The 27059-nt window shown below is 39.8% G+C and overlaps 3 protein-coding genes and 1 long non-coding RNA gene across 5 annotated transcripts in view; 1 reads left to right on the top strand and 3 right to left on the bottom strand.

The window, feature by feature from the left end:
- The window catches only part of slc4a11 (solute carrier family 4 member 11), a 142073-nt gene extending 138586 nt beyond the window's left edge, over positions 1-3487 (bottom strand). The window contains 1 exon segment of the mRNA XM_042500470.1: positions 3405-3487. Within this exon segment, the coding sequence (XP_042356404.1) occupies positions 3405-3465 (61 nt within the window). The 5' untranslated portion in view covers positions 3466-3487.
- On the bottom strand, positions 3487-10844 carry LOC121953402. Its single transcript, XR_006106510.1, has 4 exons — positions 10777-10844; positions 10211-10405; positions 5915-6021; positions 3487-3572 (listed from the first exon to the last, which is right to left on the bottom strand). It is a non-coding gene; the product is annotated as an uncharacterized LOC121953402 (long non-coding RNA).
- On the top strand, positions 9899-17295 carry ky (kyphoscoliosis peptidase). The gene is made up of 7 exons (XM_042500471.1): positions 9899-10049; positions 10792-11375; positions 12904-13018; positions 13155-13272; positions 14734-14925; positions 15163-15353; positions 15484-17295. Exons 2-7 carry the CDS (start codon positions 10812-10814, stop codon positions 16812-16814), a joined length of 2511 nt encoding a protein of 836 aa, XP_042356405.1. The 5' UTR covers positions 9899-10049; positions 10792-10811; the 3' UTR covers positions 16815-17295.
- A 1272-nt stretch (positions 17296-18567) lies between these two features.
- dnaaf9 (dynein axonemal assembly factor 9) overlaps positions 18568-27059 on the bottom strand; it is a 29121-nt gene continuing 20629 nt past the window's right edge. The window contains exons 36-37 of one of the 2 annotated variants that reach the window (XM_042500468.1): positions 26479-26589; positions 18568-18746 (exon numbers count right to left, since the gene is read on the bottom strand). In XM_042500468.1, coding sequence (XP_042356402.1) covers positions 18597-18746; positions 26479-26589 — 261 coding nt within the window. In that variant the 3' untranslated portion in view covers positions 18568-18596. Of the gene's footprint in view, positions 18747-19310; positions 25421-26478; positions 26590-27059 lie in introns of those variants that run through there. The other variant, XM_042500469.1, reaches the window with a different exon arrangement.

Consider the following 27059-nt stretch of genomic DNA (forward strand, 5'->3'; position numbering starts at 1 on the left):
CCACCGGAACAAAACAACATGTATGCACTCTCAAGTCCACCAGGAGCTCAGGATGAAAGTGCCGGCCAAATGGCAGATAAAAAAAGAGGTAATCCTGGTTAAGACGGACAGTTACACAATACGCACAGGATGATAAGGGAGAAAAAAGTGCTTGTTTGGGGCAAATTCAAGGTCATGGAACACACAGAATTTTTTAAACAAGGCTCTGAACTTTGTGAGGATTCAGGGCTGTAAAGCCTCTGTTCTGCAGCCGCCAATTAAAAATACAAGATAAGGAAAAGTAAGGTTCAAAAGGCTAATCGTGTGTCTTTCTGCAAAGTGTTCCAATTACAAGCGCCTTGATTTCATTTTGATGAAGGAGCTGAGTTGTAAAAGACGACAAAAAAAATCCAACCTGATGAAGAAAAACTATTTTTCTTTGACAATTTATGGTTCATAGGATACTTTATTTTATTTTTAAAGCCGTCCGTTCTATCACATCTACAGCTAATAGTTATTTACATTATTCATTAAGTGTGGATTGATCCTTATTAAACATTGACTTCTTTTGTGGGTTTTCAAATGGAAACGTCCAGTCAGCCGGTAGCAAAAAGCAGTGTCATATGTCAGAGCAATAATAATAATATATTAGATTAATGACTGAAAGGGTTTTTTTACCGATTTTTTAAGTGGGGTTGTACGCGATACCACAGTCACTGTGTTTACTGAAACAGACATGCTACGAACAAAGCTTGAGTGTTTGTATTATATAAATACAGAAATCTATTGGGGAGCAACAGTATGATATAAAAACACAAAAGTTAAAAAATTAAGAATTATGGATCTGTGTAGTCTATAAGATGTCCAAAATTAACAACAACAAAAAAAGTCTGTTACAGTCCCACAGAATCTGAGGCAACATCTTTGAATTTCTTGTTTTGTCTGCTTATCACTTCAAAACCAAAACATATTCAATTTACAGTGATAAAGAATTACAGAAAAGCTGCAAATGTTTATATTCTTCACTTGAATGATCTGAATGATTAACTGATAGGGGACATTGTTGCTGATCACTTTTCTGTTGAGCCAGTAATTAATGAATCGACTCTCTTTTTGTCACAGAATAAGGACTAAGTAAAAAGTCAGTTTCATGGGCAAATATGGAACTACAGTATTGAGAAAAGAAATATTTTGCACATAATTACATGTATTGTATTTTCATAGATTTTGCACATTTTGTCTGTCTGTTAAAGTTATCGTATTTTAAAGCCTATTAAATTACTTCTCCTCTAAATTGTCATTGGGTTATGGGAATACAGTATTTTATCACCTTATCTGTGGCTCTGGCCATTGCACTCTCAAAATCAAAATGATTATCTCGAAGATAAGCTTATTTATATATTCCCAGAGGACCTAAAATGTAAATGTGAAGCTGCTAATATTGTACAGCGTGACGTTTTCAAGATGCTACATTTCCCTGTTTGTTCGCTGCAAAGCTGTTTGTTTACATGAGTTTTGGCACCAGCGACACTGTTTACTCTCCATATGTGTCCAACATTCCTCCATCTATATATAATAAATTCTGCTGAATTCCTGAACAAATCTCCTGATATAAAATGTCTTGGGAGAAAACCTGCTAGGTATCTGTGCAGTGTGTAGGATTCAGGGGGGTAAATTGGCAAAAATGGAACATAACATAATGAGTATGTTGTATTGAGTGTTTATCTCTTGAGAATATGAATGATCATGTTTTCATTATCTTTGAAAGAGCTGTTTATATCTGCCATGTTGCACCACCATGTTTTTACAGTAGTCCATAAGGGACAAACTAAACTCTCTCTAGGCTCTCTGTTGGCCCTTTTGCATGTTTTTGTCTTTACCTGGGCTGCACTAGTTAGCAGCCACTCTATAATCAGCACCGTCAGAAAAACACAATGTCTTTTTCCGGTTAAAATCACCTGGTCTGTTTATTTTGGAGATGAAGAGACCTCTGCAGATAATTCGGCTCCAAGTAAAACCTTCCTAAAAGTCTGTATCTTAAATTATAGGAGAAAATAGGTGAGCACAGATTAACAGGTGCAGGGCTAACGTCACGGCACAAACACAGATTTGTAAAGTGAAACTGCTTCATTCAGGGCTCTTAGCGGTTTAAATCAACAGGTAGGTTTGTTTTGGAGAGGAAGAGACCTCTGCAGATAATTCAGCTCCTGGTAAAAACCTCCTGAATGTCTACATCTTAAAGTTATTGGAGCAAAATAATGCTGGGCCCATGGCCCGTCTCCGACATGCCAGACAGCATAAGAAAAACACTGATTTTTAATGTGCTCCTGCTTTATTCAGTGCTTTACCGGTTTAAATCACCAGGCCTGTTTGTTTTGGAGAAGAAGAGACATCTACTGATAATTCGGCCTCCAGTAAAAAACCTTCTGTACATCTAGATCTTCAGTTATTAAAAAAAAAAAAAAAAAGGGGTGGTCCTGCTAAAAACCTCCTGAACAATAAACGCTGCAGAAGACTGCAAGTTGAGCTAAATCCAACCAAAATCTTACACACCTGACCTTTAAGAAAGTTATGTGACTCGACTGTAAGGTATGCAAAGATAATATGAAATCCACCAAAACTGCAACATGCCTCGACATTTCTTTTTCAGAATAGAAAACAACGCTGCTATTGTCATTGTAACGTGCATGATACTACAAAATTAGGAGTGCTGTTGCAAAGACTTAAAAAAAGACACATACTGCATACAATATAAAAAACATAAAGCACACTGCAAAAAACAAACTGCACACAATATGAAAGAGGTAGTTATAAAAATGCTAGTCGATAAATATAAAGTGCCAGAGTCAAGAAATTGCCAGGTCTAGTGTTGTTATTGCACAAATCCCAGTAGGTATTGCCACGTAAAATAAAAATACTTTTCTTCATTTTTATTTTGGCTTTAGTAAGTCTTATTTGTTGCCTTGATGATACAGTAAATATTGTTGTTTGTAGGTTTCCTACAGCACTTTAACTAGTACTAAATGACGGTAAAAACGGAGAAATATCAACTAAAAACACGGTTAAGCAGGTCAAACTATATAATTAAGGCTGTTTCTCAAGTCTAGGTCCCACTCTGCCTAATTTTCCTCTTTAGTAAAGTGGCCCTCCTCTGGTGCAGTTTGTGTGTCCCATTTAATTAAGGAGTCTCTCTCTCTACATCTGTCTTTTATCTCTCCATCTCTCTCACACACAATGCAGTTTAACCAAGTCTGTTGCCAGCTCACTGACTTACACTATGCATGACAATATCAAATCATTTTTCGACACAGTTGAGCAAATAATGAATAAAATACAGTTTTCACTCCACAGAGCACACGTGCCACGACAGTTTACGCGTGTGAAAACCGTCAGCAAGAAGTTAAAAAAAATAAAATGCATCTTACCTCTTGTAAACCGATTAACTGACACCTCCGTCACCTCTCCATCGTCCTTCACAGTTCTCATACCGTCCCCGGTGTCCAGATACCGTCGGAGTGTTTTTCCCACCGGCTTCTCTTCACTTCTTCACAGGAGACCAGTAACACAGAGGGGGGTTTGTTTTTATCCGGTGGCTACATTTAAGAGAGGAAAAAAAAGTCACGATAGTATCATTAAGTAATCAACGGTCATCACCAGGTGTTGCTGACAGCACGCGCCCGCCGAGCTGCCTGAGCCAGCGACCCCGCCCACCGCGCGCTGCACGCACGAGACCGCTGATTCGGACTGTCACTCCGGGTTCACATTACATGCATGAGCCGCGCGTGAAGGCAACCTCGCGGAGCTGCAGCGAAGTTTCACGCTGAGTGGATACAGGGTTAATAGTTTGATGTCGGAAGTGACACCTGCCTCCAGCTACAGATGCTGTGTGTCTCTGTAGGAGCTGCAGCAGTAACATAAAGAAACAATACGGGATTCAAATTTAACAACCATTAAAATTAAAACTTAATCGAAACCAATTCTGACTGACTTTTGATGCCTGGACTAACAAGAAAACAAATCAAACTCAAATGTGTCTACATTAAATTAATATTTTTAGAATCATGTTTGTAAACACCTGGGTAAAGAAGACCCTTTTTAGACAATAAAGTTCTTTTTCTGTTATTTTTCTTTGAAATCTGGGAAAATTTGTATTTCTTTCAAAAACTTTGGAAAAAAGCAATAAGCAACTTTAGAAGAAAAGACCCCCAAAAAGTAGAAAAAAGTACAAGCCAATTACCTAAAAATTAGAAAACAGAAAAAAAAGATCTGATCCAAAAAAGAATATCAGAAAAAGAAAATGACATGTCCAAGCTCTCCCACTGATCTCAAGTCAGTGATAACCAGGAAATATAATAATTAATGGGCGAGTCTACTCCTGAACTCGGATCAGTTTAATCTCCAACAGCGCGGATCTCTGACACTGCAGCTGGCAGCACGGATCTCCGACACAGCCAGGCAGTGCGGATTTCAGACAGCATGGATCTCTGACACAGCAGCTGGCAGTGGGGATCTCTAACAGCAGGGATCTCTGACACAGCGGCTGGCAGCGCAGATCTCAGATACAGCGGCTGGCAGCACAGATTTACGACAGTGCAGATCTCTGACACAGCGGCTGGCAGTGCGGATCTCCAACAGCGCAAATCTCTGACACAGGGGCTGGCAGCGCGGTTCTCCGACAGAGCAGATCTCTGACACAGGCTGGCAGGGCGGATCTCCAACAGCGGGGATCTCCAACACAGGCTGGCAGCACGGATTTTCGAAATGGCAGATGGCAGTGTGGATCTCCCACAGCACGGATCTCCGACACATCTGCTGGCAGCGTGGATCTCCCACAGCGCGGATCTCAGACACATCTGCTGGCAGTGCGGATCTCCCACAACGCGGATCTCCAACACAGCTCCCCTTTTTCTTTACTAATTTCTTGACAATTTTGAGTCATTTGTTCTTTACTTGCTCATTGCCTTCTTCCCATATCCATATCTCAAAAAATAAAGGCAATTTGTTCAGGTTTCAAATGGTTAATCATTTCATGCCAATAACCCACACGTAGAAGTACTTTATACAGAACCCTCTTATAAGAACACCTTTAACAAAGCTTGTATCCCAGAGACTCTACCTGATCAAACATTTATTCATATCTGCAGGTAGGAATCAGCCATTTCATCACTCTTCAAATTTGCTATAATGAAAAAGTACAAATTAGAAATCTTTTGTTTTAATGGATTCAGGTTGTAGTTCCAGCTGCTGCGACAACACAGCAATGACTAAATCAGCTTTTTATCATCTAAAAATAGCAAGAATCAGAGGTCTCCGTTCCACGTGAGATTTAGAGAAACTCGTTCATGCCTTCATCTCCAGCAGGGAGCATCGCTTGTTCTTGATCTTCTCGAAAAGACAACACATTTAGGTTGCGGCTGCTACAATAACGAGAAGACAGCTGAGGACGTTACACAAGCTCCATGTTAGTTACAGAATAGATTTTAAAAAGTGCTTTTGCTGGTTTATAAACAACAGCCCAAGGCCAAAATATGTTGTTGATATGTTTGAGGAATAAAAAGCCAGTTGGTCCTTTAGATCTCAAGGAAACAGTTTTTTGTGCCTCCAGACAGAAGCAAACACTGCAAAGATGGATTTAGCTACACACACACCCAGGACCCCCTCGTGATGCACCCCAACTTCAGCCACTTCCATGTCCGAATTTTAAATGATCTTCTTTGCCACATCTCTGATTATTTTCTTCAATGACACTTTTATTTCATGCACATTCCAAATTAATGATTTTTTTAAATACCTTTATTTGTCTTGTTCACGGTGCAGATTGCAATTTGAATTATCTTGGTACTATATAAATTCAGTGTGAAAGTTGATCAGAAAATTAGAAACTAGACTCAAGGTACACGTCCTTGCTTTTTCTTGACTTTTAATCACATCTCACCGTCTTCCTCTGTGGGTGGAGTTTGTGGAGAGGACATGGAGATAGTAGAGCTGTCATCTTGAGACCTAAGTGGTATAGAAACCCGTCTCTGCTGAGGAAGACCACCACTAGAAAAAAAACAAAAAACCCATTAAGAGGACATTGACTAACAGTTCTATTTCTGTTAAATTACGTATGTAAGTACTGAAAGAGATAGTTTAGATTTTTTCAAGTGGGGTTGTATGAGGTACTTTTACATAGTCAGTGTATTTCACACAGTAGATGTCAGTTGGTATGCCCCGATTTTGGAGAAGCAGGCGGTCAGAAGCTAGGTTCTTTCCTTGTTTCGTTTTGTTTTCTTTTTTTTGTTTGTTTGTTTATTTTACAAATTTTCTGGTAATTTTCTTGTACCTTTTATAAATTTCTTGCAAATTTTTGGTACATTTTCCTTTTCGTTGCTCATTGCCTTTTTTTTCCTTTTTGAAAGAAATCAAACCAATTTGCTCAGTTTGCATTGAAATTGTTTTTTAAGGTGTCTATAATGCCATTTGCTTCTGCCTCCGTCTGCAGCAGTATTTTGCTTAGGCCCCACGGTTGTACTCCTGTCTGCTTCTCCACAGTGGGATGCATGACTGTGGATATCAAATACAACCCCACCTCACAATATCTAAACTATCCTTAAGATTTAAATTGATTTAAGATTTAAATAAAATGTACACTATCATTAATGTAGAAATAATCAGCAGAAAAACTTTTCTGTTTGCCGATAACTGCTTTTCTGTCATTTTGAGCCTAGTTTTGGATGTGTATTTAGTGATTACTGTGCTAAAGACGCACGCAGTCTACTAACTGAAATGATACAAATGCTCTAAAATTAAGAAACCATCTTTGTGTGATGTCAAATTGTGCGAATGGTTGCTGAATTTGAGCAGAAAACAGTCATCTAAAGCTCATGAACCCAAAAGGGACTGAAATCCATATTTTCTCACTACGATGAGAAACTCACTAATGCCTGGAAGCAGATTAACATTTCTCCTTTTCAGCCTGCAGTGATTTCCTTTTCATTTCTCTGCCATATCAGAGCTTCTCATCTCCCCTCCATGTGTCTCACCCCGCTTTGAGCTGGAGAGAATCCCCCCCCGCTCCTCTGCTCTCCCTAATAAGCCAGAGCGAGATTCCTTGGCTGACAGCTGTTCCAGATGGCATTATTACTCTGCGGTTTCACAGTCAGCTGGCTCAGGATCCACCACCAGCGGAGGTGGTTGTCCCTCCGCCGTGCCCAGGCGTCAACATCAACACCAACATATGGTGGTGTTATGTAATACTGTATCTGTGTGGCGATCACCTAAAAACATATCCTCCTTTCTCTTGATTTTATTTTTTTTAGTTTGACAAAAGCTGGATTCATGGATCGATTTCCTTTCAAAGGTTTTTACTGCTGAAATTAGGCTATATTTAATTCTTATTCGTATTCTTATTGTTATTCCTCCTTATGAATAACTATGTTTTCATTGTAGCTTTGCACACACACGTATATATTTTTATAATTTCAACTTACATACTAGTTTTATACATTGCATTGTAGCATTAGGCTCAGTTTTATATTTTACACAGTTTAAATAATCAGCACATTATACATATTTTAATTTAAATATTCAGATACTGATGCTAATTATCTATTGGTGCATTTCTTTTTATTTACATTTTTTCACACTTTATATACTCAACATATAATACATATTTTATTTTTAAATATTTACATACTAGTGCTAATTGTTTACTAATATTGGGTGTCTATTTTATATTTTTATATACCTGTGCTTGTAATTATTAGTACTTGCAATAATTCTCTATGCTGACATCAGAGCGACTGTAACCAACCACAATTTATCCCTGTAATCCTGATTCTGATTTATGTGTGTACATTTACTCCAGTACTGTGCTTAACCCTTCAAAACCTTGCTTGACATCACTTTTATCTTCTTGTTTTTTTGTTGTTGTTGTTTTTCAAAAACAAGGGGAAAAAGGAAATAACCAACTTGACAAGAAATGTTCCAAAAACTGAAAGAAATTAAATTTAAGAAAATGACCTAAAATTTGTCTTAAAAAAAGGGGGAGAGTTATAAAAAATAAAAATAAAAATACAATTCTATTACTTTTCCAAAACTTGCAATATTTCTTTCTTTTTTTGTTGTTGTACTAATTCCATGACATTTTTAGGCCTGGAAATGAGATTATGAAATTCCTGGGTTTTTTTGACTGTGGGAAACCTTTTTTTCTTTATTTCTTGTTTGGTTATGAACTCTCTGGATTTTCCTCTTTCCTGCATGTCAAATATTTTATTTATTTTGTTCCACATTGGCATATCCGATTACACCAGCTGAGGAAGGCGATCTCTCTCTCAGCCTTTTTCAGCCAAATGTTTGTCAATTTGTACAAAAAATATAATCTATAATTAATATCTTTACAGTGACAATAATGCAAATAACAATGTGCGATTTGAAAGAGGTTGCTCATATTGATGAACTCACAGATAATTACAATCCAACTCTACAGTTCCCTCAGTGTTGCAGGGGTTTTATTTTCTGGCTCACAAATGTACTGTGTTGTTTAACTCTCATTGGTCTCATAGAGTAGGTTTTGACTGCAGCAGCAGCTGTTTTTAGTGATAAAAGTGCTGATAAACCATCTGTTTGCCACCTGCCGTGTTCAGAACTGTAGCTGTTAAAAGCCTGTAAATGTTTTCAGACACTGTGTGCGACACTGATTTGTTCTATTAAACCTGATTTGACTTTCATCAAATGGTGTATGATAACAAAGTGATAATACTTCGTTCCAGTACTTAAGTATTTTTTGGATGTATTTGTAATTAACTTGAGTTTTAATATCTGTAAACTTTCACTTTCACTCCCCTACATTTTCTAAATAAAGTGAGAAGGAATGGACAGACTGACTAGTGAAGTAATGGGAAGACTGAATTTTGCTCCTTAAATCCTTTAATTTGCAAAAAGACCTCGTTTTAGTCTAATGCATGCTCCCTTTTAACCCTTTGAAACCTGGAGTGACTTGGTGCTGCTTTCAGATGCCTTTCACAAGTATTTAAACCTTTGCACCATGACACAAGTAAAATCATAAATCATGAGAAGGCAATGAGCAATGAAAAAAGAAATTACCCCAAAAAATTAGAAAGAACTTAGAAGAAAATTCTGTAATTTAGTTTTAAAACATATAAAAAAAAAAATTAAAAAAAAAAAAATTAAAAAATATATTTAAAAAAAAGTTAACAAAAAAAAACAAACCCCAAAGAAGGCAAACAAGACTTGGAAAAAATGCTCAAAAAATGTAATCATTCAAAACTATAAATGTAGCTTTAAAAAAAAATCTATGTCTACATATTTCTCGCTACTTTTACTTTTACTCAAGTATATATTTCAGATACTTCATCCACCAACGTGATCATCTCTACATCTCTAATAAAGTGATCAACATATTTAATCTGGTGCCTTTCTTGCAAAATGCAACAGAGATTAAGTAAACTGTGTATTTGAGCGTGTGTGTGGCAGAAACAGTGGCGACCGCGTGTGTTTGATGTCGATGTGGGCGTTATCGTATGCCAGGACTCTTCATAAACTCTTCTGTGCCTTTCTCTGAACGACCAACTCTTCGCTGAATCCGACCCCTCCGTCGAACCCAACACATGCTCACGCGCCAACCCTCCCACCCGTCGCCAACGCCGCACAACCGCTCATATTCACAATCCATATGGACACATGCCGACACACACACACACACACACACACACACACACACATTCACGCTGTGCTCAGATATGCTGCAGTGTGTACGCACTGTTTAGCCGATGCATGTACAGAGCACACACATCAGAACATACATCTGTAAACCCGTGCACACACACACACACTTACAAATACACACACACAGACGTCACACTCCTCAGTTGGGGCTTACTCTATTGGCTGGTCTTAACTGCTTTGTAGTATTTTTAGGCCTGTTATTCTGGGGCCTGTCCTGGCAGGCCACTGGGAGGGTATATAAGCCTCCCCCCTGCAACTGGGGACCACTGAGAACACACAGTGGAAACATCTCTGCCCGACACTCCAGAAAACATCCAGCAGGCATTTTAAATCCGCTCAGGGTGAGTAAAAACCTCAGCCGCTTTTTAGGGATGTAAACCCACCTTTAATTTTGTGAGCATAAATCTGATTTTTGAGTAGTTATTATAAACAGTGACACTTAAACACTGTGTGATTTTATTTTAAGATTGTGAGTTTATGATTGTGCTGTGAGCGGTGATACCTTATGCAATCCTCTGGGACCTTCACTTTAGCCGCACTCTAGGAAGGTCTGAGGTCAGGGTCAGCTGCAGCTCAGCACCCACGGAGCTGATAGGACTTGCTGAAGGACGCTTGAGCCGGGCAGATACTTGCCAGCGCGGGGAGATTCGGCCCGGGTCAGCATTTGAAGGACGGTCGGCGTCTCCGCTGTGCCAAACTGTTTCAACAGAACAAGTCATTTTCAAACAGTCACCGGCTTGTTCACACATGTTGCTCATTCTTAAGATGTGCTGAATACGGTCATCAATCTGCAGGTTCATCACACACAGGAAGTTATAAGGTCACTCTAATCTGGTGGAAGCTCTGACTTTCTTTGCGCTGTTAGCTGTGACAGTGACTAATGATTCCAACCTTTCTGGTCATGAATAGACATGATATAATTGCCAATTCATCACTGTCTTACACAGAATGTACTGTATAGAAAATACTTTCAGTGCAGCAATATAGATCTCTCCCACTGCAGCCATGTCAAGGTACTGAAAATGTACCTGTAACAGTTAAAAATACCGTCTTTTGAATAGCATCTACCTTCTCTTCGGTTAGGGCACCATGCTTCCAGCATAATGTCAGCTAAAGTTGCCATCCAGAAGTTCTCCTTCCCCTTCTCCTGTGCTGCGCGCCTTTCCCAGCAAGATGAGGTGACACAGAAGGGATGCGTCCAGGTTAAGGCCCTGGAGCTCAACGACCTCCAGGAGAAACGAATCACAAGCGACTCGAGCTCTGTTGCTGTGGTAGGAGCTCTGGTACATCATGAGACCAAGGGGAGTCCGAAGCCTCCCCCCGAGGGAGCCGCACAGGTCCTGGTCTGTGCAGAAGCTTCCCAGAGTTCTGTGCTCTCCAGGCAGAGCGTGTTCGAGAAACTAGCGGCTGAAAGTGAAGATCAGCGTCCTGCGGCGAAGAGGCAGCTGTCGTCCGAGAGCGCGGCCCGGACCATCACTGTGGTGAAGAAGAGCGCGGTAAGGAAGGAGGCGGAGGAACACAGGCACCTGAAAGCGAAAACACACCTGGGACAGAGGGTGGCACCTGGCTCTGTGGCGGCGGGGAAGAGGAGGCAACGAAAGGACCTGTTTGCCAGCTCAGAGGTCTTCCACAGGGTTGATACTCATGTCATCAGGGCCGGAGTGGAGGTGAGGACGCTTACACTTCATATCCTGGTATAACATAACACAAGAGGTGCTAAGACTTTTATTGTTGGCAGCCAAAGTGCAGATCTGCCTGCCAATCTCTTCTTACTGGTATTAACTGAATCTTTAACCTCAGCAGTGACAACATCAGCCCATGCTTCAACTTTTAAAGGGACAGTTCACCCTAAAATCAAAAATAAATATTTTCCTTCTCACCTGTAGAGCTATGTATCAGTCTAGATTATTTTGGGGTGAGTTGCAGAGTGTCAAGAGAGATGTCTGCCTTCTCTCCAATATAATGACACTAGATGGTTCTCGGCTTGTAGCTAGCACCAAAAAAAGGCGGACGACAGACCTGTGAGCAGTTTCATGTAGAATCTATTTTCTTTCTACCAAACTCCACCTGACAAACGTATCACCGTGCAGAAGGAAGAGTACATCTATGGCTAGCTCACCTGGCACTAGTGGTGGAGGAAATATCCTTTATTCAAGTAAAATCTACAACCAACTTGGTTGAAATGCAAAAAATAGGAAAATGTGACAAGAAAATTACCTAAAAAAAAAATTAAATTGGGGGTTAATTAAAGAAAATTACCCCAAAAAAATGTGAGAATGCCCCAGAATCTTCATAATTATCGTAATTTAATGTTTAAAATTATATTACAGAAAAAAATAAATACAAAAAAATTCAGCACTCATTTTTATTTATTTTTTGTATGCATACTTTCAGGTAGTTATCTTTTTTTTTACTGACCTTTTGCAAACTTTTTGGCCATGCCTTCTCCCTTCTTTTATTTTTTTAAAGAAATCAAACCAATTTGCTCAAATTTCAAAAAGGTAACCTACATATAGGACTTCAAAATTATAGTTTGTCACTCTAGCTCATGCATACTTATAATCTCAATGAACACAAGCTATACAAGCCAATAACTCCAAATAAGAGAACATTTGCAGCAACCCAAGATAACTAAGAGCATCAAAACAAAGAGACGGTCTTTGTGTTTCTCTCTTTGCTCTGCAAAGAAAGCATTGAGGAATGACAACATCTACTCATCATCTGCAATAAAACCATGACAAGTACCACAGCTCTCAGGCAGCACTCACAGCCTTGAGCATGGAGGGTAACCTGGTTTGCTGAATGCACTGAATGACACTGAAGGATGCTGGCAAACAGGATGATGCTGTAAGCTGAAGAAAAAAACGGCTAACAGGAAAGTTTTTTATGCTTGTCGAATGCAAAGACTCTATCTTTAGATATAATCTATAGGTTTTAGCATGCATCTAGTGTTTCCTCAGTTCCCACTTTTGATGAGTACTCTTATTAAAGTGCTTCAGTTAATTACAAAGTCTTGTTTTTTTTTATCCACGAGCTTGTGTGGCTGCGTAATGTGCGTGTGTGTTGTGTTAGAGTTTTGCTTGTATGAAAAGTGCTATATAAATAAAGTGATTGATTAACTGTTTGATTGACTGAATTACTTTAAAACTGCATTTTATCAAACAGGCAATATCTTTTTTTTTCTGTGTGTTGCAGCTGAAGGAAAAATGTGTGTACGATGTGAAGACGATAGTGCAGAGCATCACACAAGGAGCCAGAAATGAGCTGGAGAGGCTTCGTGCCATCTGGGTCTGGCTGTGCCACAACATCGGTTTGTATTTCACTGAACTATATATAAATCCCAGTGTTTTGTATTATGCCACAGTATGGATTTTAGGATATGTTGTTTAAGAGCAGGTGTTATATGTTCGCCTTGTTTTAGAATAAAAGGATTGTTGTCTTTATAGAGTACGATGTGAGTGGTTACCTTGGCCGCTCGGAGAAGCTGAGCTCCCCGGAGGAGGTGATTGCAGCCGGTCGGGGTGTGTGCTGCGGCTACTCCAGCCTGTGTACAGAGATGTGCAGGTAAACAAAACAAAACTGAAACCTTTAAATAAATTAGACATTTTGGCTTTTTCACAATGTCTTAAAAAACACTGGGAGACAATGTCACAACAGTTGTTCATTTATATAGAGTATTGTTTTTTAATTTTCAGCACTTTTAGGTCATTTTCTTGTTTGTTTTTCACATTTCTTTTTTCAGGTGATGATTTTCAAGTAACTTTTTTACTAATTTCTTGCTAATTTTTGTGCAATGTCTTGTTACGTTGCTCATTGCCTTCTCTCCTTGTTTTTGAAAGAATTCAAACAAACTTGTTCAAGTTTTAAAGGGTTACCCACAGACCTTATTTCTGGCAACTAACCAAAAATCCATTCAAAGAACCCACTGACTCCTTTAAGCTGAGGGAGCCGGAAGTGCAAAAATGGGAACTAATTTCTGCATTTTAGGACTCATTTCTGCAGCACTCTATTGGTCAAAGACATAACTCTCCAAATATATGTGTTAATTTACTTTTTGTTTGGCTCTATTTCAATGTACACCTGATGATTAAGGGGAAACAGCTGGCTTTTAAGCTACTAAATGCTTCCCTATGTTCACCTGCTGGTTAAAACATTTGAAGAGCGTGGGTTGGAAGAGTTTTTCCAACAACACTTGAGGTTAGTGTTGTTATGCCGCAATAAGAATTTCATTATTTTTCAAGAGAGGCATGTTGAAAGAATAACAATAACGTATACTCACGGAGAAAAACATACTGCAGTAAATTTCTCAGAAGTTTTCATTCATCTAGATGTCAGCATACACTCAATATTCATTCTATCCCCACTCTACCGTCCAGTCCTTCAGTATTGTGCGGCGCTCTGAATCCTTGGTCCATTCTAAGTTCAAGGCACTAGACATTTCAACTATAAATAAAGTCTACTTAACTGATCAAACTGAAGATCTACAGCGCAAACAATCAGTGGTGCCCCCACAAATTTTCCAAATGGGTAGCCTGACAGTGGCACCCACAAGCAGGGGCCATGGTCACCCTAAAGGAATTGCAGGTCACTTCACTGTTGCAACTGGCCCGATGCCGCCTGTCATTTTGCAGAAGTGGCCTACAAGCAAAGCAGGCTGAGTATCCCTGACTGAGGGCATATTAACACCAACCATGTCATCATAACTTCTCAGGAAAGGTGTTATGTATTTGCACATTTGTACATATGTATTGGCACATGCCGACTGTTCTTCAAACAAGCTATTCCATAAAAAGACAAATGTCGCTTTAATTTGAAGAAGTACATTGATCTAAAGGAACAAAACATTTACTGGGAACAAGTTTAAAAACACCACAAAGTGGCCTCCAATTCTTTGCAAGTATTTTTGCGGGGCTGGCTAGTGGCCACCACTTGGTGGCGAAACTGCAAACAACAACCCTGAACTTGAGTTTAAGGACTTGGCAGACAAAAGGCAGTGAGCGTGCTCTGTTTGGCTTGTGTTTACAGAGAGGTGGGCATCGAGTGCCAAGAGGTTCCGGGCCACAGTAAGGGCATCGGGTATCTTCAGGGCCAGAGCCTCAAGAATGTGAAATCTGATCACCTGTGGAACTCTGTGCTCCTGGGAGGACAGTGGTTCCTGTTGGACGCCTGTTGGGGGGCAGGACGAGTGGATATGGAACATGAAAACTTCGTCAAAAGGTTTGAAAAGGGAACAAATTCCACTAAATTCACCACAAAGGGAGGAATGTAGTAGGAAAGTTTTTTTTTCTGTGAAAAAAACCCAAACTGGGAATTTGAGTTGCAATTCCACAAAAGCACCAAAGCCCTACAACGGTGACAAGTCAGAGTTTCCTCTTTTGTTTATCATCATACACACAAAACCAGCAGCGAGTTGAGTCTCAAACCAGTCTGCTGTCTCCATCTGTTGCCTCCAAGGTTCGATGATTTCTATTTTCTAACGGACCCAGAGGAGTTTATTGAGACGCACTTCCCCGATGAGGAGAAATGGCAGCTCCTGGACACGCCCATCCCCCTGGAGGAGTTTGAGAGGAGGGTCTTCAAGACCTCGGCCTTCTTCAACATGGGGCTCAGACTGATTCAGCCTCATCACTGCCACATCGTCACAGGTCTGTCCAAGAATGAGCAAGTGTTTGCCTCTTTCATATTAATTCAGGCTACATGTTTGAATTTTGCCAACAAGATCTTTCAATGTAGGAGAACATTTTTAAAAAAATTAATGTCTTGTTTCCCTCTCAGATGATGGCGAGGCAAATGTGTCCCTCAGCTTCTCCAGGCCAACAACTTTTACCTATGAGATCACGCAGCACCAGGACTTTCTCCATTGTGGAGCTCCAGAGCAGAAAGAGTCCAGCAACTCGTCCTTTGGCCTTCTAACGGTTTCCCATCGAAGCATGAAGCTGCAGCTCCTGCCGCCTACAAGCGGCACGTATGACGTGAAGGTGTTTGCCAGACCTGAAACAGCCACCACACCTCTGATTTGGGTCTGCTCCTTCACAGTTGAGTGTCCAAACCCCAGGGCCATGGAGGTGATCCCAGAGAACCCCTTCTTGTCTTGGGGTCTGCAGCCTGTTGCAGGATCTCTGGGCGTTGCAAGCAGCAGCCAGGGCAGTAAGGCTGCTGAGGTGGAAGAAGGTATCTTTGAGTTGTCTTTGAAGACATCCAGGCCTCTGATGGCACTGTGTGAACTGGTCCACCCAGAGCTAGAAGCTGCTGTAGCCAAGCGCTGCCTGGTTACTCAGATTCAACCGGATGTCCTGACCTGCCACGTCCTGTGCCCCTTGCGTGGCTTTTACCGGCTGTCGGTGTTTGTACGGGACTACGAGAAAACAGAAGTCAAATTCCAGAATGCTGGAAACTTCCTGTTGCATTGCAAAGGCAAAGTGATCGGTACGGATGAGCTGTTCCCCCCGAACCTTGGCTCGGCGTGCGGGCCGGGGACACGCACATCAGAAGCAGGGCTGTCCAAATTCAGCCACACGTCAGCGCTGGTGAGCACCCAGCAAGGCAAGTGTAACATAACCTTCCACAACCAGCGGGACCTTGAGCTTCACACCATGCTGAGCAAAGAAGAGAACAAAGCAGCAGCCATCCCGCTGTCACGGCACATCTTCTGCACGTACACAGACAGCAAGGTGACAGTGAGTGCCAGCCTACCTGACGCCGGGGTGTATCGGCTGGGCCTGTATGCTAAGATCACCCCTGGTGGAGATTTTAACCCCATGTGTGACTTTGTTCTGAGGAACAGCTGTGATCAGCCGGGGCCTCCATTCCCCTGCGTCTACTCAGCCTGGAGGAAAGGCTGTGTGCTCTTTGAGCCTCGTGTGGGCCTGCTGGAGCCCCTCTCATGGGTCCGCTTCAGGGTGAGGGTCCCTGGGGCCCAGAGAGTGAGCGTGATGGGAGAGACAAGAACTGACTTGAAACTGAATAAGAGCAGAGTCTGGGAGGGAGAAGTTTTCAGCGGAAATGGTCTCAAAGTTCTGAAACTTGCCGCTGCAACCTCGGGAGAGTCCACTGACATGGCTGTTTTGATGACCTTTGACATCAAGCAGCTGGAGAGAGAAGTGTGAACACAGCTGGTCGAGAACAGATGGCTGGTTGTCCGAACATTAGCTGTTAACTGCCTTGTGAGGTCATTGTTATGGACTAATGCAAATAACACCGGGGTAGCAAATATTTGCCAATATTCTAACTGTGAGCCAAAATCTTTCAGGTTTAACTGCATCAACATACCACAGATACAGTCATAATAAGGTGTACGAATTTTGAATTTGAAATATGATCCTGTGAATGTGTGAACTTTGTAGCAATGAAGTGGTACAAATGCAATGCCAAACTTATGTGGAAATTGTTTGGCAACTTTTTTGAAAGCTATTATTTGATCCAAGTAGTGTTCAGTACAATAAACAAACACTGGTGCTCAGCTGTGGTGCTCAGCCATGATATAATACTGATCAAGAGTGCATTTGTGCATTATTAATATTAATATGTTATAAGAAATAAACCTGCACTCTTAAATAATGGTTGTCAAAAAGCGTGCAATAAAAATATGCTGTGAAAACAATTAAGACGACTCTTATTTACCCCCACAAAAAGTCAGGGTTGCTCGACATTGCGAACCTAGACCATATTATACAATGTTTATGTCCAAGTGACTAAATATACTGATTTCTGCCAAAATGACTAACCAATATATTTTTTTTAATTGATAAATTGAATGTGTTCCAAACATCAACCCTTAGTTGAAGTATTTTTCTTATTTTATTTTTTAGATGGTAGAGGTAGATTTAAGACTTTTTTTAATGTCAAGACCAATTTTCTACTAACCAAAATTGAAGGACAATTTTATTTTGCCCACAATATTTATTGCAACAGAAAACATGACTTTTGAAAAGAAAAGGTTAAATGATCTATATTAACAATATTAAAACAATCATTTTTAAAGGGGAACACATCAGAGAAAATGAATATATTACATTGTCCTATAATAAAAGTATCTATTTAATTTACCAACAGAATTGGAAAATATCTGTCATTTCTCAACAATTCAGTTTCTCAATCTGCATGTGAGATTCCTCTGTTTAAATCCCCATTATGACAAGTTTAAGAAAAAGAATTTATTACATTATTTAACAAAAAAATAGATGTTGCCAATCATTTTGGGATTTTTCAATGCAACGTCAGAAAAAAACAATGAATAAAGTCTTACTTAGCATGTCTGAGCTTTTTTAAGACTTTTGAATAATTAATTTGAGTCCATTCAATACCAATTAAGGCCTTATTTCAAATGACTTCAATGCCTTTTAAGACTTTTTAAGGATCTGCGGGAACTCTGCATATTGGCAAAAAAATTCAACATTGTGCATTCCAAATAATTTGAATTTAACATTTATGAAGGTAAGAGTCACTGCAGCATTGGTGTATTAGATTGCATAGCTTTTAACTTGGCTTACATAGTAAACTGGCAACGGAGTGTATGTCGTGTTTAACAACATGAATTCAAACTCGTGGCATGCAGCCGGAAATAGTCAAAACCCAGGAGACGTTTTCAAGGCTGGTGACACTTTCCTTTCCACCCCACCGAAACACGCAACATAGTGGCTTATTAGCTTCAGTTTAAAAGAACTCCCCTGCAATCTCACTTAATAAAAATGAACAAATCCAGCCCTGTACAGTGCACTATTGTTGCAGTGACCTGGGCCCACGCTGCAGGATTTGGCAGACGCCAGTGAGAGTGATGAGTGTTTACATGTGGCTGTCATAATAGCCCACAAATAGACTCGGCTCACTGCCTCGGTAAAAATACAATACAGGGGCGGGGAGGAGAAAACGGGCGGTTAGCGGTGTTAGCGTTATGGTAAGAGTGTGTTTTTAAGTGTGTTAAGTGTATCTGGGCGGGGGGCCTTGCCTTGAGTCGCTGGGGAGAAACTGGCGGCACAGTGGTGGCAGGAGAGAGGCGAGGAAACGCTGATGTCAGAGGTTAGCCATGTGGAGGACTGTATCTGCCTGGCAACAATACAAGGACACACAGACACACACAGACACACACACACACACACACACACACACACACACAGAAACACACACACAGCATGAGGAAATGGAGGACTAAAACTGCATGCAAGGATTCCTCACATTCTTTCGGCACTATTTCAGCTGCCATTTTTTCTCAACTGATTTCGTTCGTAGCCAAACCACAAAAAAAACACAACTTTTACACACACTCCGCAGACAGTTTCTGTTTAGTCTACATCTCCTAGTCCCAATAATGGAGCGCTCCCTGCCTCAGTTGGTGCTGATACAGAGTTTGGATGCACAGAGTGAGTCAGTGTTCTCTCACCGAGTGACAAGTCCAACACTATGCTGAACTGGCTGCTAACATAAGAGAAAAACAGTTATCTCACATAGTGCAGCAACAAAATGTGGACCTTTAGGTGAAACTTAAATGACTACACGTTGCATAAAGTGATAACGGAACAAACATTATTGCATATAGTGATAAAAGAACAAACATTGTTGCATAAAGACATAAAAGAACAAACATTGATCAACCATATAAATATTTAATGGATTACGTGGTGCAAAAAAAACACAATCAGATTATAAAAGCATCAGTCACAGGAAAAAAACATAAGTTACAGTAGTTTTGTGCAAACGCAATTTCCGTGAACACCCTCAAAACAAAATGTGGAAGTCAGTTTGGCACTTTTGAAGTTAGTTGGTTTTTTCTCTCATTACAATAGAGACCATAAGTTGTTTTTTCCTTTTTTACTCTGGACGGCCTGTAGATAGGGGAGAAGAAATGAGCCCTTTGCTTTTTTGTCCCCAGATCTAATTCTGCCATCACAACATCAAACACCTCACAACTTGAGTCGTTAGTGTTCCTCTACATGAATAACAACATCCTTTTTTTGTACGCGTCTGTGTGGCCAGCCGGTACTTTGCTACAGACAGAAGATATTAACCACAATTTCACCCCCATCTTCTTCTATAACACGCAGGTTTTAGGGCAAATATGTAATCTCAGGTATGGAAATAATAAGTACACCTGAGGAAATTCCTCTCGCTGTCTGTGAGGACTGTGGGGTGAAGAGCCCGCCATTCCCTTTTAACCTCGATGGGACAGAACAGCCCAAACAATTAGCATCAACAGTCCCCTGAGGCCTGAGAAATATTTGGACGGTTAAAAATCCATTTTCATGCTGCCTTCTCCAATAAGCAAAAAAAATACCTTAAAAATATCCACTTCTTCAGGAAGTGCATACATTCCACACTGTTGGCCTTTTAATAAACGTTGAAGCCAATCTTCAAAAAAAAAAGAACAAAACCCTCCACAGTGCGTTACCACATTGCAGTACAAGAATACCATATTCTCCCCCCTTTATATAAAACCAATTAACACCAAACTTTGTTTTTGTCCTATAACTTCAGCTACAAAATGGCTAGCCTCCACATACAGGATGAAGACACCAGGGTGCTCAGTTTGCCAGAGAGCTGCATAGCGGTCACACTGAGAGGCTTGTGGAGGGCTCTTCGGGCCCCCGATGTGCAATAAGAGGGAGTCACCTCACAAACTTAAGCCTTTTTTGTGTTTTGTCCTTTGATACAAAACGTTATTGTATCCCAACTAGGGCTGGGTATAAATCAAATCATTTCCATTTCCTTTAAAAAAAAAAAAAAGTTAATAGTTATAGTGTGTACGATTTAGTGCCATCTAGTGGTGAAGTTGCAGACTGCAACCAACCGAAATTTCTCCCGTGTGCCAACCCCCCTGCACCACACATCAATATGATGAGACAGATGGATGAGAATCAGATTGACAGCAATTCCAACATCTAACAACTGCGGATGCAGAAATATACGGTTTCAAGGTATACCATGAAATGAACATTAACCGTTATTTTACCATGTAAATTTGCTTATCTGCGGTATTAACAAAAATGTAGCTAGAAGGAGAATCTCAACTTCAGCTTTTTTCAAACGATAAACTTTACCCACACACTACAAAAATGTTTTTAAGTTTCAAATATGAAACATCTGTTTAACTAAAAATAGCCCTTAATTCTGCTAATCTTTCTGAGAGGATTATCGTACTGAAGATTATCAAACCTTTACAACCCCACTAAAATGTTAGAATTTCACATTACGTGGATATAACCATTACAACATGTTGAAGACAACTAAAAGTTGTTATTCTACATCAAGATGACACGGACATGAGATGCTGGGAGAATGTTGGATTTTGGTTACTTATGAACACAATTTAAAAACAAAATATCATCGTCATTTATCGTCAGTACTCTACGTCAAATCGACGTTGGTGTTAGACATAATGGCAGTAAATCTAAACAGCTCATTCTAAGGTAACATAAAAAAAGATGAAGAATTCTTAATTTCAGGTGATTACACAGTTATAAATATTATATTTCCTTTCTGCCAATATATCCCCATTATCCTACACACTACTTTAAAGGAACGCTGACAAAAAACAGCTTAGTATTTCCACAAACAAAATTAATTTCATCTTATCCAGTTGAATTGGTAATAAATCAAAAAAAAAGAACGACCGAGAAATGTCATACCCAGCCCATACTCCAACATCTTTTTGGTTAGCTAAATATACCTGATTCGCTCTGAGCCCTCCGGCGGCCTCCCCCTGTGTGACCTCGCCTACTTTACCCTCTGACTTAGTAAAAACACATTGCTTTAAAGAACGACTCTATGGATTCCTTTCACCAACACTGTTGAAGGACGGATCCTCGCCTGACAACACCTCCTCCCCCTGTGACAGGGAGAGGGATGGAGCTCTGAATGCAGCTTTAATCTCTGCTTTTCTTAGCCGTAGCCAAGGCACTGCTGGATCAGAGAAACCTGACATCTCACAACCGATCAGATTCTCTTTTTTTTTCCTACAAAAAAAATTGCATCTGCTTTTGATTTTTTTTGTAGCTTGTGCGAGAAGAGACGTTTTGCTTGCATCAAGGATGTTCAATTCACAGTCTTACAAAAATACTATTTGTCATTTCGAGGTAATTCAAATTCTTAGCAGATATTTAAAATAAATGTGATTATTTTTCTCTTTGTTGTACCAGTTTGGTGAAAGGCAATTCTGTCAGAATATATGAAGTATCATATTCACATGACATCTCAACACATGCAAAATAGTGTACTTGTAGTAGCGTATACGTGTTAGTGGTAACTTTGATTTAAATATCACAAACATCTTACATAACCCTCAGCTCTTTAAGGACTCATTTTTGATCTCCTGGCCAATTACAGTTTCAGTTTTCTCTGCTCTTTGACATGTGGAGCAGGTTTCAAAGTTTTGGAACCTTCAGTCTCCCATACATCAGCCTCACAACTATTTCACTGTCAATCACAGTAAGTCTCTGCAGTATTACATAACTACAGAACGACAGCAACTGTTGCTCAAAACAGACTGCTTTGAGAGCGCATCCCTGAAACGCTAAACAGAGGATCCAGCTTAAACAACAGATATCATAATGTAAACAGAGGATTTAAGTTACATTTTGTCCACTTCCAGAAAAAAAAGCTGTTTGCATTAAGCTCTATGTCATTTTTAAGTGGAATTAAAGCTAAAAATTAGGTGGCACCTAATTTTGCAACAAAACCTTTCACTTGTTGTTAAAGACCCTTTATGGTGTTATGTGAGCTACGAGCACTCAAAGGCAGAATCCAGCAGACCACAAACACAAGCGGTAAGAGACTGAGAATTTAACAGCTTATTTGTTTGCTTGACATTGTCCTTAAAGAGCTTTTTGAGGGTACTGTAAGTACAATATATAAAAACACAAGGTACAATTGCACTTCTTTTATAGAGTAAAGGAGAAGGGAGTGTCAGAGAGGAGTTAATGGAATGAGTAAGTTGGGGTGAGCTCCTCCTCTCCATGTGAACCCCTCTTTTGCTGGCTGCCAGGGTAATACATGTTAGAGGCATTGCTATGTTCTGTGCTATTCTATGCTTTGTATTATTCTTCTAAAAGACAGTGGCACATCTAGCGTAAGGTGGTATGGCTTCAGATCAAAGTGGACTGCGCTGAGAGGACGGATGGGGCCAGCAGTGTCAGGTTGAGCTCAGATTCAGGATTATTTGAATCATCTCACAGGTCATCTGGGGTGGAAAATAACTTGCTAACAATGTTTGTTCACTTTCTTTTTCTGCCAGCTGAAAACAAAATTGTTGATTCTTTTTACTGGCTGCTGACAGACTGACATGTAAAACATGACATAGCCCGCGTTGTAAAAGGCAACCTAAAATACACTAAGGTCACCACTGATCTAAAAATATCTTAGATAAGAACCCAACGACAGCGAAAAAGTGTTCACCTCACTAGCAAGCATTTCCCCCCTCTCCTTGGGAATTAGATTATGGACTTAAAATATGCTCTTAGCAAAAAACACCCTTCCTCTCTTATCTGAAACGGTGAAAATCTCAGAGTACTCATCATTGAATACAGGCGATTTTTTGGTACAGTGTATAAAGGCCAATGTAATATATCCGTCTATTCTCATTCCAAAGGCGTCAAATACAGATAAATAACTTAAAAAATAAATAAATAAAAAGCTGCAATCACCCTTTAGTATCTTTATGAGATGCACAAGCGTTTTTCACTAATTCCAAGCATAGACTGAATACAAAAACGGATGACTTAGGAGCTCTCCATTTTAGTGTTATGGGACATGAGCCAAACTAGAAACTCAAAGTACACGTCAAATACATTTCTCCCAAATATGGTTTCTGAAATTTAAGGTAGTCCTTATTAGCTTGATGTTTGTTCAAGTGATCATTTTTTCTTATAGGATTGGTTTAAATTGATAATTTGATGCGATCCCACAGGACATGATAAAGCATCTGTATCTAACAACATGGGAATAAGAGCAGGTTGAATATATTGTACCATTGTAGTAGCAGCATTATGTGCACACTTCTATGTGCATTTAAATGTTCGATAGTATTGATTCACTCAAGTCAAACTTAGCGCCACATGACCCGAAGATCAATTAGTCTGCATGTTACACTGCTGACCCCATAATAAATTTAAGCCATCAAATCTCCAGAGATTATTGCAGGGTTCCTACACCTTTTCACCTTCTACTAATTTACCACACAGCTGTGCGAATGACAACACAAGTTTTCCACAGAAATTACTAAGAGCTTATCAAACATATTTCAAATCCTGTGTAGGAACCCTGATAAGAGGAAGACATGCATAGAACATCAGTGTGACACAGAGCAAACTGTAGCATAACTACTCATTTAAACAGGACATAAAGTCTGATTCTCTGCAAAGTCACACCACCAATACAAAGCCTTACACCTTTCAATAAAGGCTCTACTCATGTTTACCCAAACCTGACCAAGTGAACTGAATCTAAATTTCCCAGATTATTTCAATCCCCCTTGTCCTTCCCAAAACCAAGACCCAAAACATAAACATGGGAATGTTCACACTTCTAACAAACGCAGTAACATTTTGACCAAAATGGTGAAATGCGTGATCCACACCTGGCTGCAGCGAGGCTTAGCTTCACTTTCTGTTTCTACCTGGTTTCTCACTGTTAACTAGCAGCATAAAAATAAACAGAATACAGTGCTCTGAGGAAAAGTTGGACATGGAACCTCAGTGATTTAATGTGTGTCTTGACGACCTCATCTGTTTCGTAACTACGACACTTTGATGCAAGGACTGAAGTCTGCTTTATTGCACTTTCATTAGATTCACTTTAGGAGTCTTAAAATAAAGCACTGGGATGGCGTTTAGCTATGTGATTAATGGCATCATTCATCAGTTGTCTGCAGCCAACAGGCTGTCCAATGTTTACAGCTCTATGGCCAAGCGCTCCCTCTGCTGCAGCGTGGCACGCAGACAAGATAACAGGTGGGCCATGGATTGGGTGACAACAGAGGAGGAGCGATTCTTGAGAAACCCCACCAGGGAGCCCACCAGAATCACACGGCTATCCATGCCTGTCCAGAAATAGAGGCATTAATTTGCCAACTGTGATAAACAGAAACGCACAAGCTGTAGGAGTGAACGCCTGGAAATTCCCTTCAATTGTGAAAGTCTCATAGCTTGCAGGCTTAGTGGCGTAATCACATCGGTTTAAATGTGGAGTCTTGTGTTGCGTTATGTTTCAGATTTGTCTGCAGTTGTGTGCAACTCTCATCTCTCGACAAACGTGTCTTAATTTGAATCAACACAAGTGACTTCATCAATTTGCCACTTTGATTTGATAAATATGATCTCTAACTCGCCAAAGTGCCAACTGTATAGTGGTGTTGCAGTGGGAAGTAAAGCAAACAGCCACACCGTAACATTACTGGCTCTGATCAGTGATGTCATTGTTTAAAAGCTCATCTGCTCGCAACCTTATTTATGCCACCAAATTAGAAAACAAAAGTGACATAGTATGTGGTGTGAACACACATTGACCATTCTCTTGGAGTATTCAGTATGTAACCCCCGCGCCCTCCCTGTCCCTCCCACAGCGGTTCCCTTAGAGTTAAATAAGACAGATGGAGGCAGTGGACATGCAGACAGATTCTATCAGGGATCAAACAGGTCGGGCTGGCCCTGCAGCTCCAGCTGACGGTTGAATAGCTCGATCTCTTTGTTGGCCTCTGTGAGATACTCTTTGATAAACTCCTCCATGTCTGCAGCAACAGCATTATAAGGGAAACAACAGCACAGTCACACAACAGCAAAAGAGGCAAGCAGATCTGCACAATGGTCCATGATTACGGCTCTCTTTAGGTTTAAACAGGTTTTAATCTGTATCCGTCAATTAAACTGAACTAATTATTACTGACTTATCAAACACTGGGATTGATTTTTACTGCCTAAACTAACTCATATTGACACCAGATATGTTTTTGTTAAACTGCTGATTTTGTAACCAGGACAGATTGCCTTGATTCCTTTAAAAAAACATGAGAAGAAGGCAATGAGCAAGAACAGAGTAAATGACCCAAAAATCTGTATATGAAAAAAACAAAAAACAAATAGAAAGTAGAAGAAAAAACAAAACACTGACATGCCCTTTTTGTGTGTTGCTGGTGTTATAATAATTGTCTTTTTATTTATCTGATGATTGCTGTACGACACACAATGAATTTCCGAAAGGTTTAAAAATATTTTTATCTATCTATGACCTGGAAAAAGTGCTCAAAAATGATCACATATTTTTAAATATGTAAATAAGATAATTAAAAAATAGTTTTTTCCCTAGCTATTTTCTTTTATCCCTAGACATTTTACCCTAGTTTAAAAAAAACCCATTTTCTTCATCTACTAATTTGAATAAACCTTTTTTTTATTTTGAAAAAAAAAAAAAGCAAACAAGCTTTACGGCCAAGTGAAATTAACAGAACAAAAAAAGAAGGCCTAAACAAAACCTACACATTAATCTCAATAAACAAAGCCACTTAAAATATCACATGTTGGAAAAGGAGTGGGGAGAAATAACAAACGTCTTTCAATTTGTGGACCATTTCTTTCAAAGCTGCTAATTTCTTCTTTCCATCTTTTTTGAAAGAAATTGCACCAATTTTCTCAAGGTTCAAATGTTGAAATATTTGTGACAGGCATCTGAAAGCATGCTTGAGAAAAGTGATGTTGCACCAGTTTAAAATGTACAGGTTTGGAAAATATCCAGTAATCAAAACCTGAGAAACAAATTAGATGTGGTTGAGGTTCTTCAACAGGCACTAACCATCATGAAAAGGATACTGGGATGGATGTTCATTTTCTCCCCAAAGATGTCAACATATTGACAGCCGTTGTAAAAGTAGCCTGGTGGAAGCGGGTCCAAGTGCCTGGTCATCTAAAGAAAAACATATAATATCAAGATCAGTGGAGGTTATTGACTGAGAAGGCCCGCATCAATAACAGTCCGACCCAGCCCAAGCTCTCTCAGAAGATAAGGAAAATCCACAAACAAACAAAAAAGCACCAGACCACTAAGACAACATTGGCAAATGTCTATTGAGGCTTGTATCTAACATCAAACATTTCATACTCTTTTTGTGGCATTTATTGACAGCAAACTAAAAGGTGGCCTGTGGAGTTTTGCTGTAAACAAACACAGTTATGTTTACACTCATTGTTTGTCATGAAGCATATATGTGTGTATTCCTGAGGCCTGACAAACATGTTGGATGTATTTCATTCCACATGCTTACAAAGCAAGAGGTTTTTTTGGAATATTCTGAAACAGGGGTATTGCAGTATACTTGTTTTGAGAATAACTGTGATGTTTAAAAGTAAAATTTTAATATCATGTCAATAATACAC

Source organism: Plectropomus leopardus, chromosome 14 (genome assembly GCF_008729295.1).
Source record: "Plectropomus leopardus isolate mb chromosome 14, YSFRI_Pleo_2.0, whole genome shotgun sequence".
NCBI classification, from domain to species: Eukaryota; Metazoa; Chordata; class Actinopteri; order Perciformes; family Serranidae; genus Plectropomus; species Plectropomus leopardus.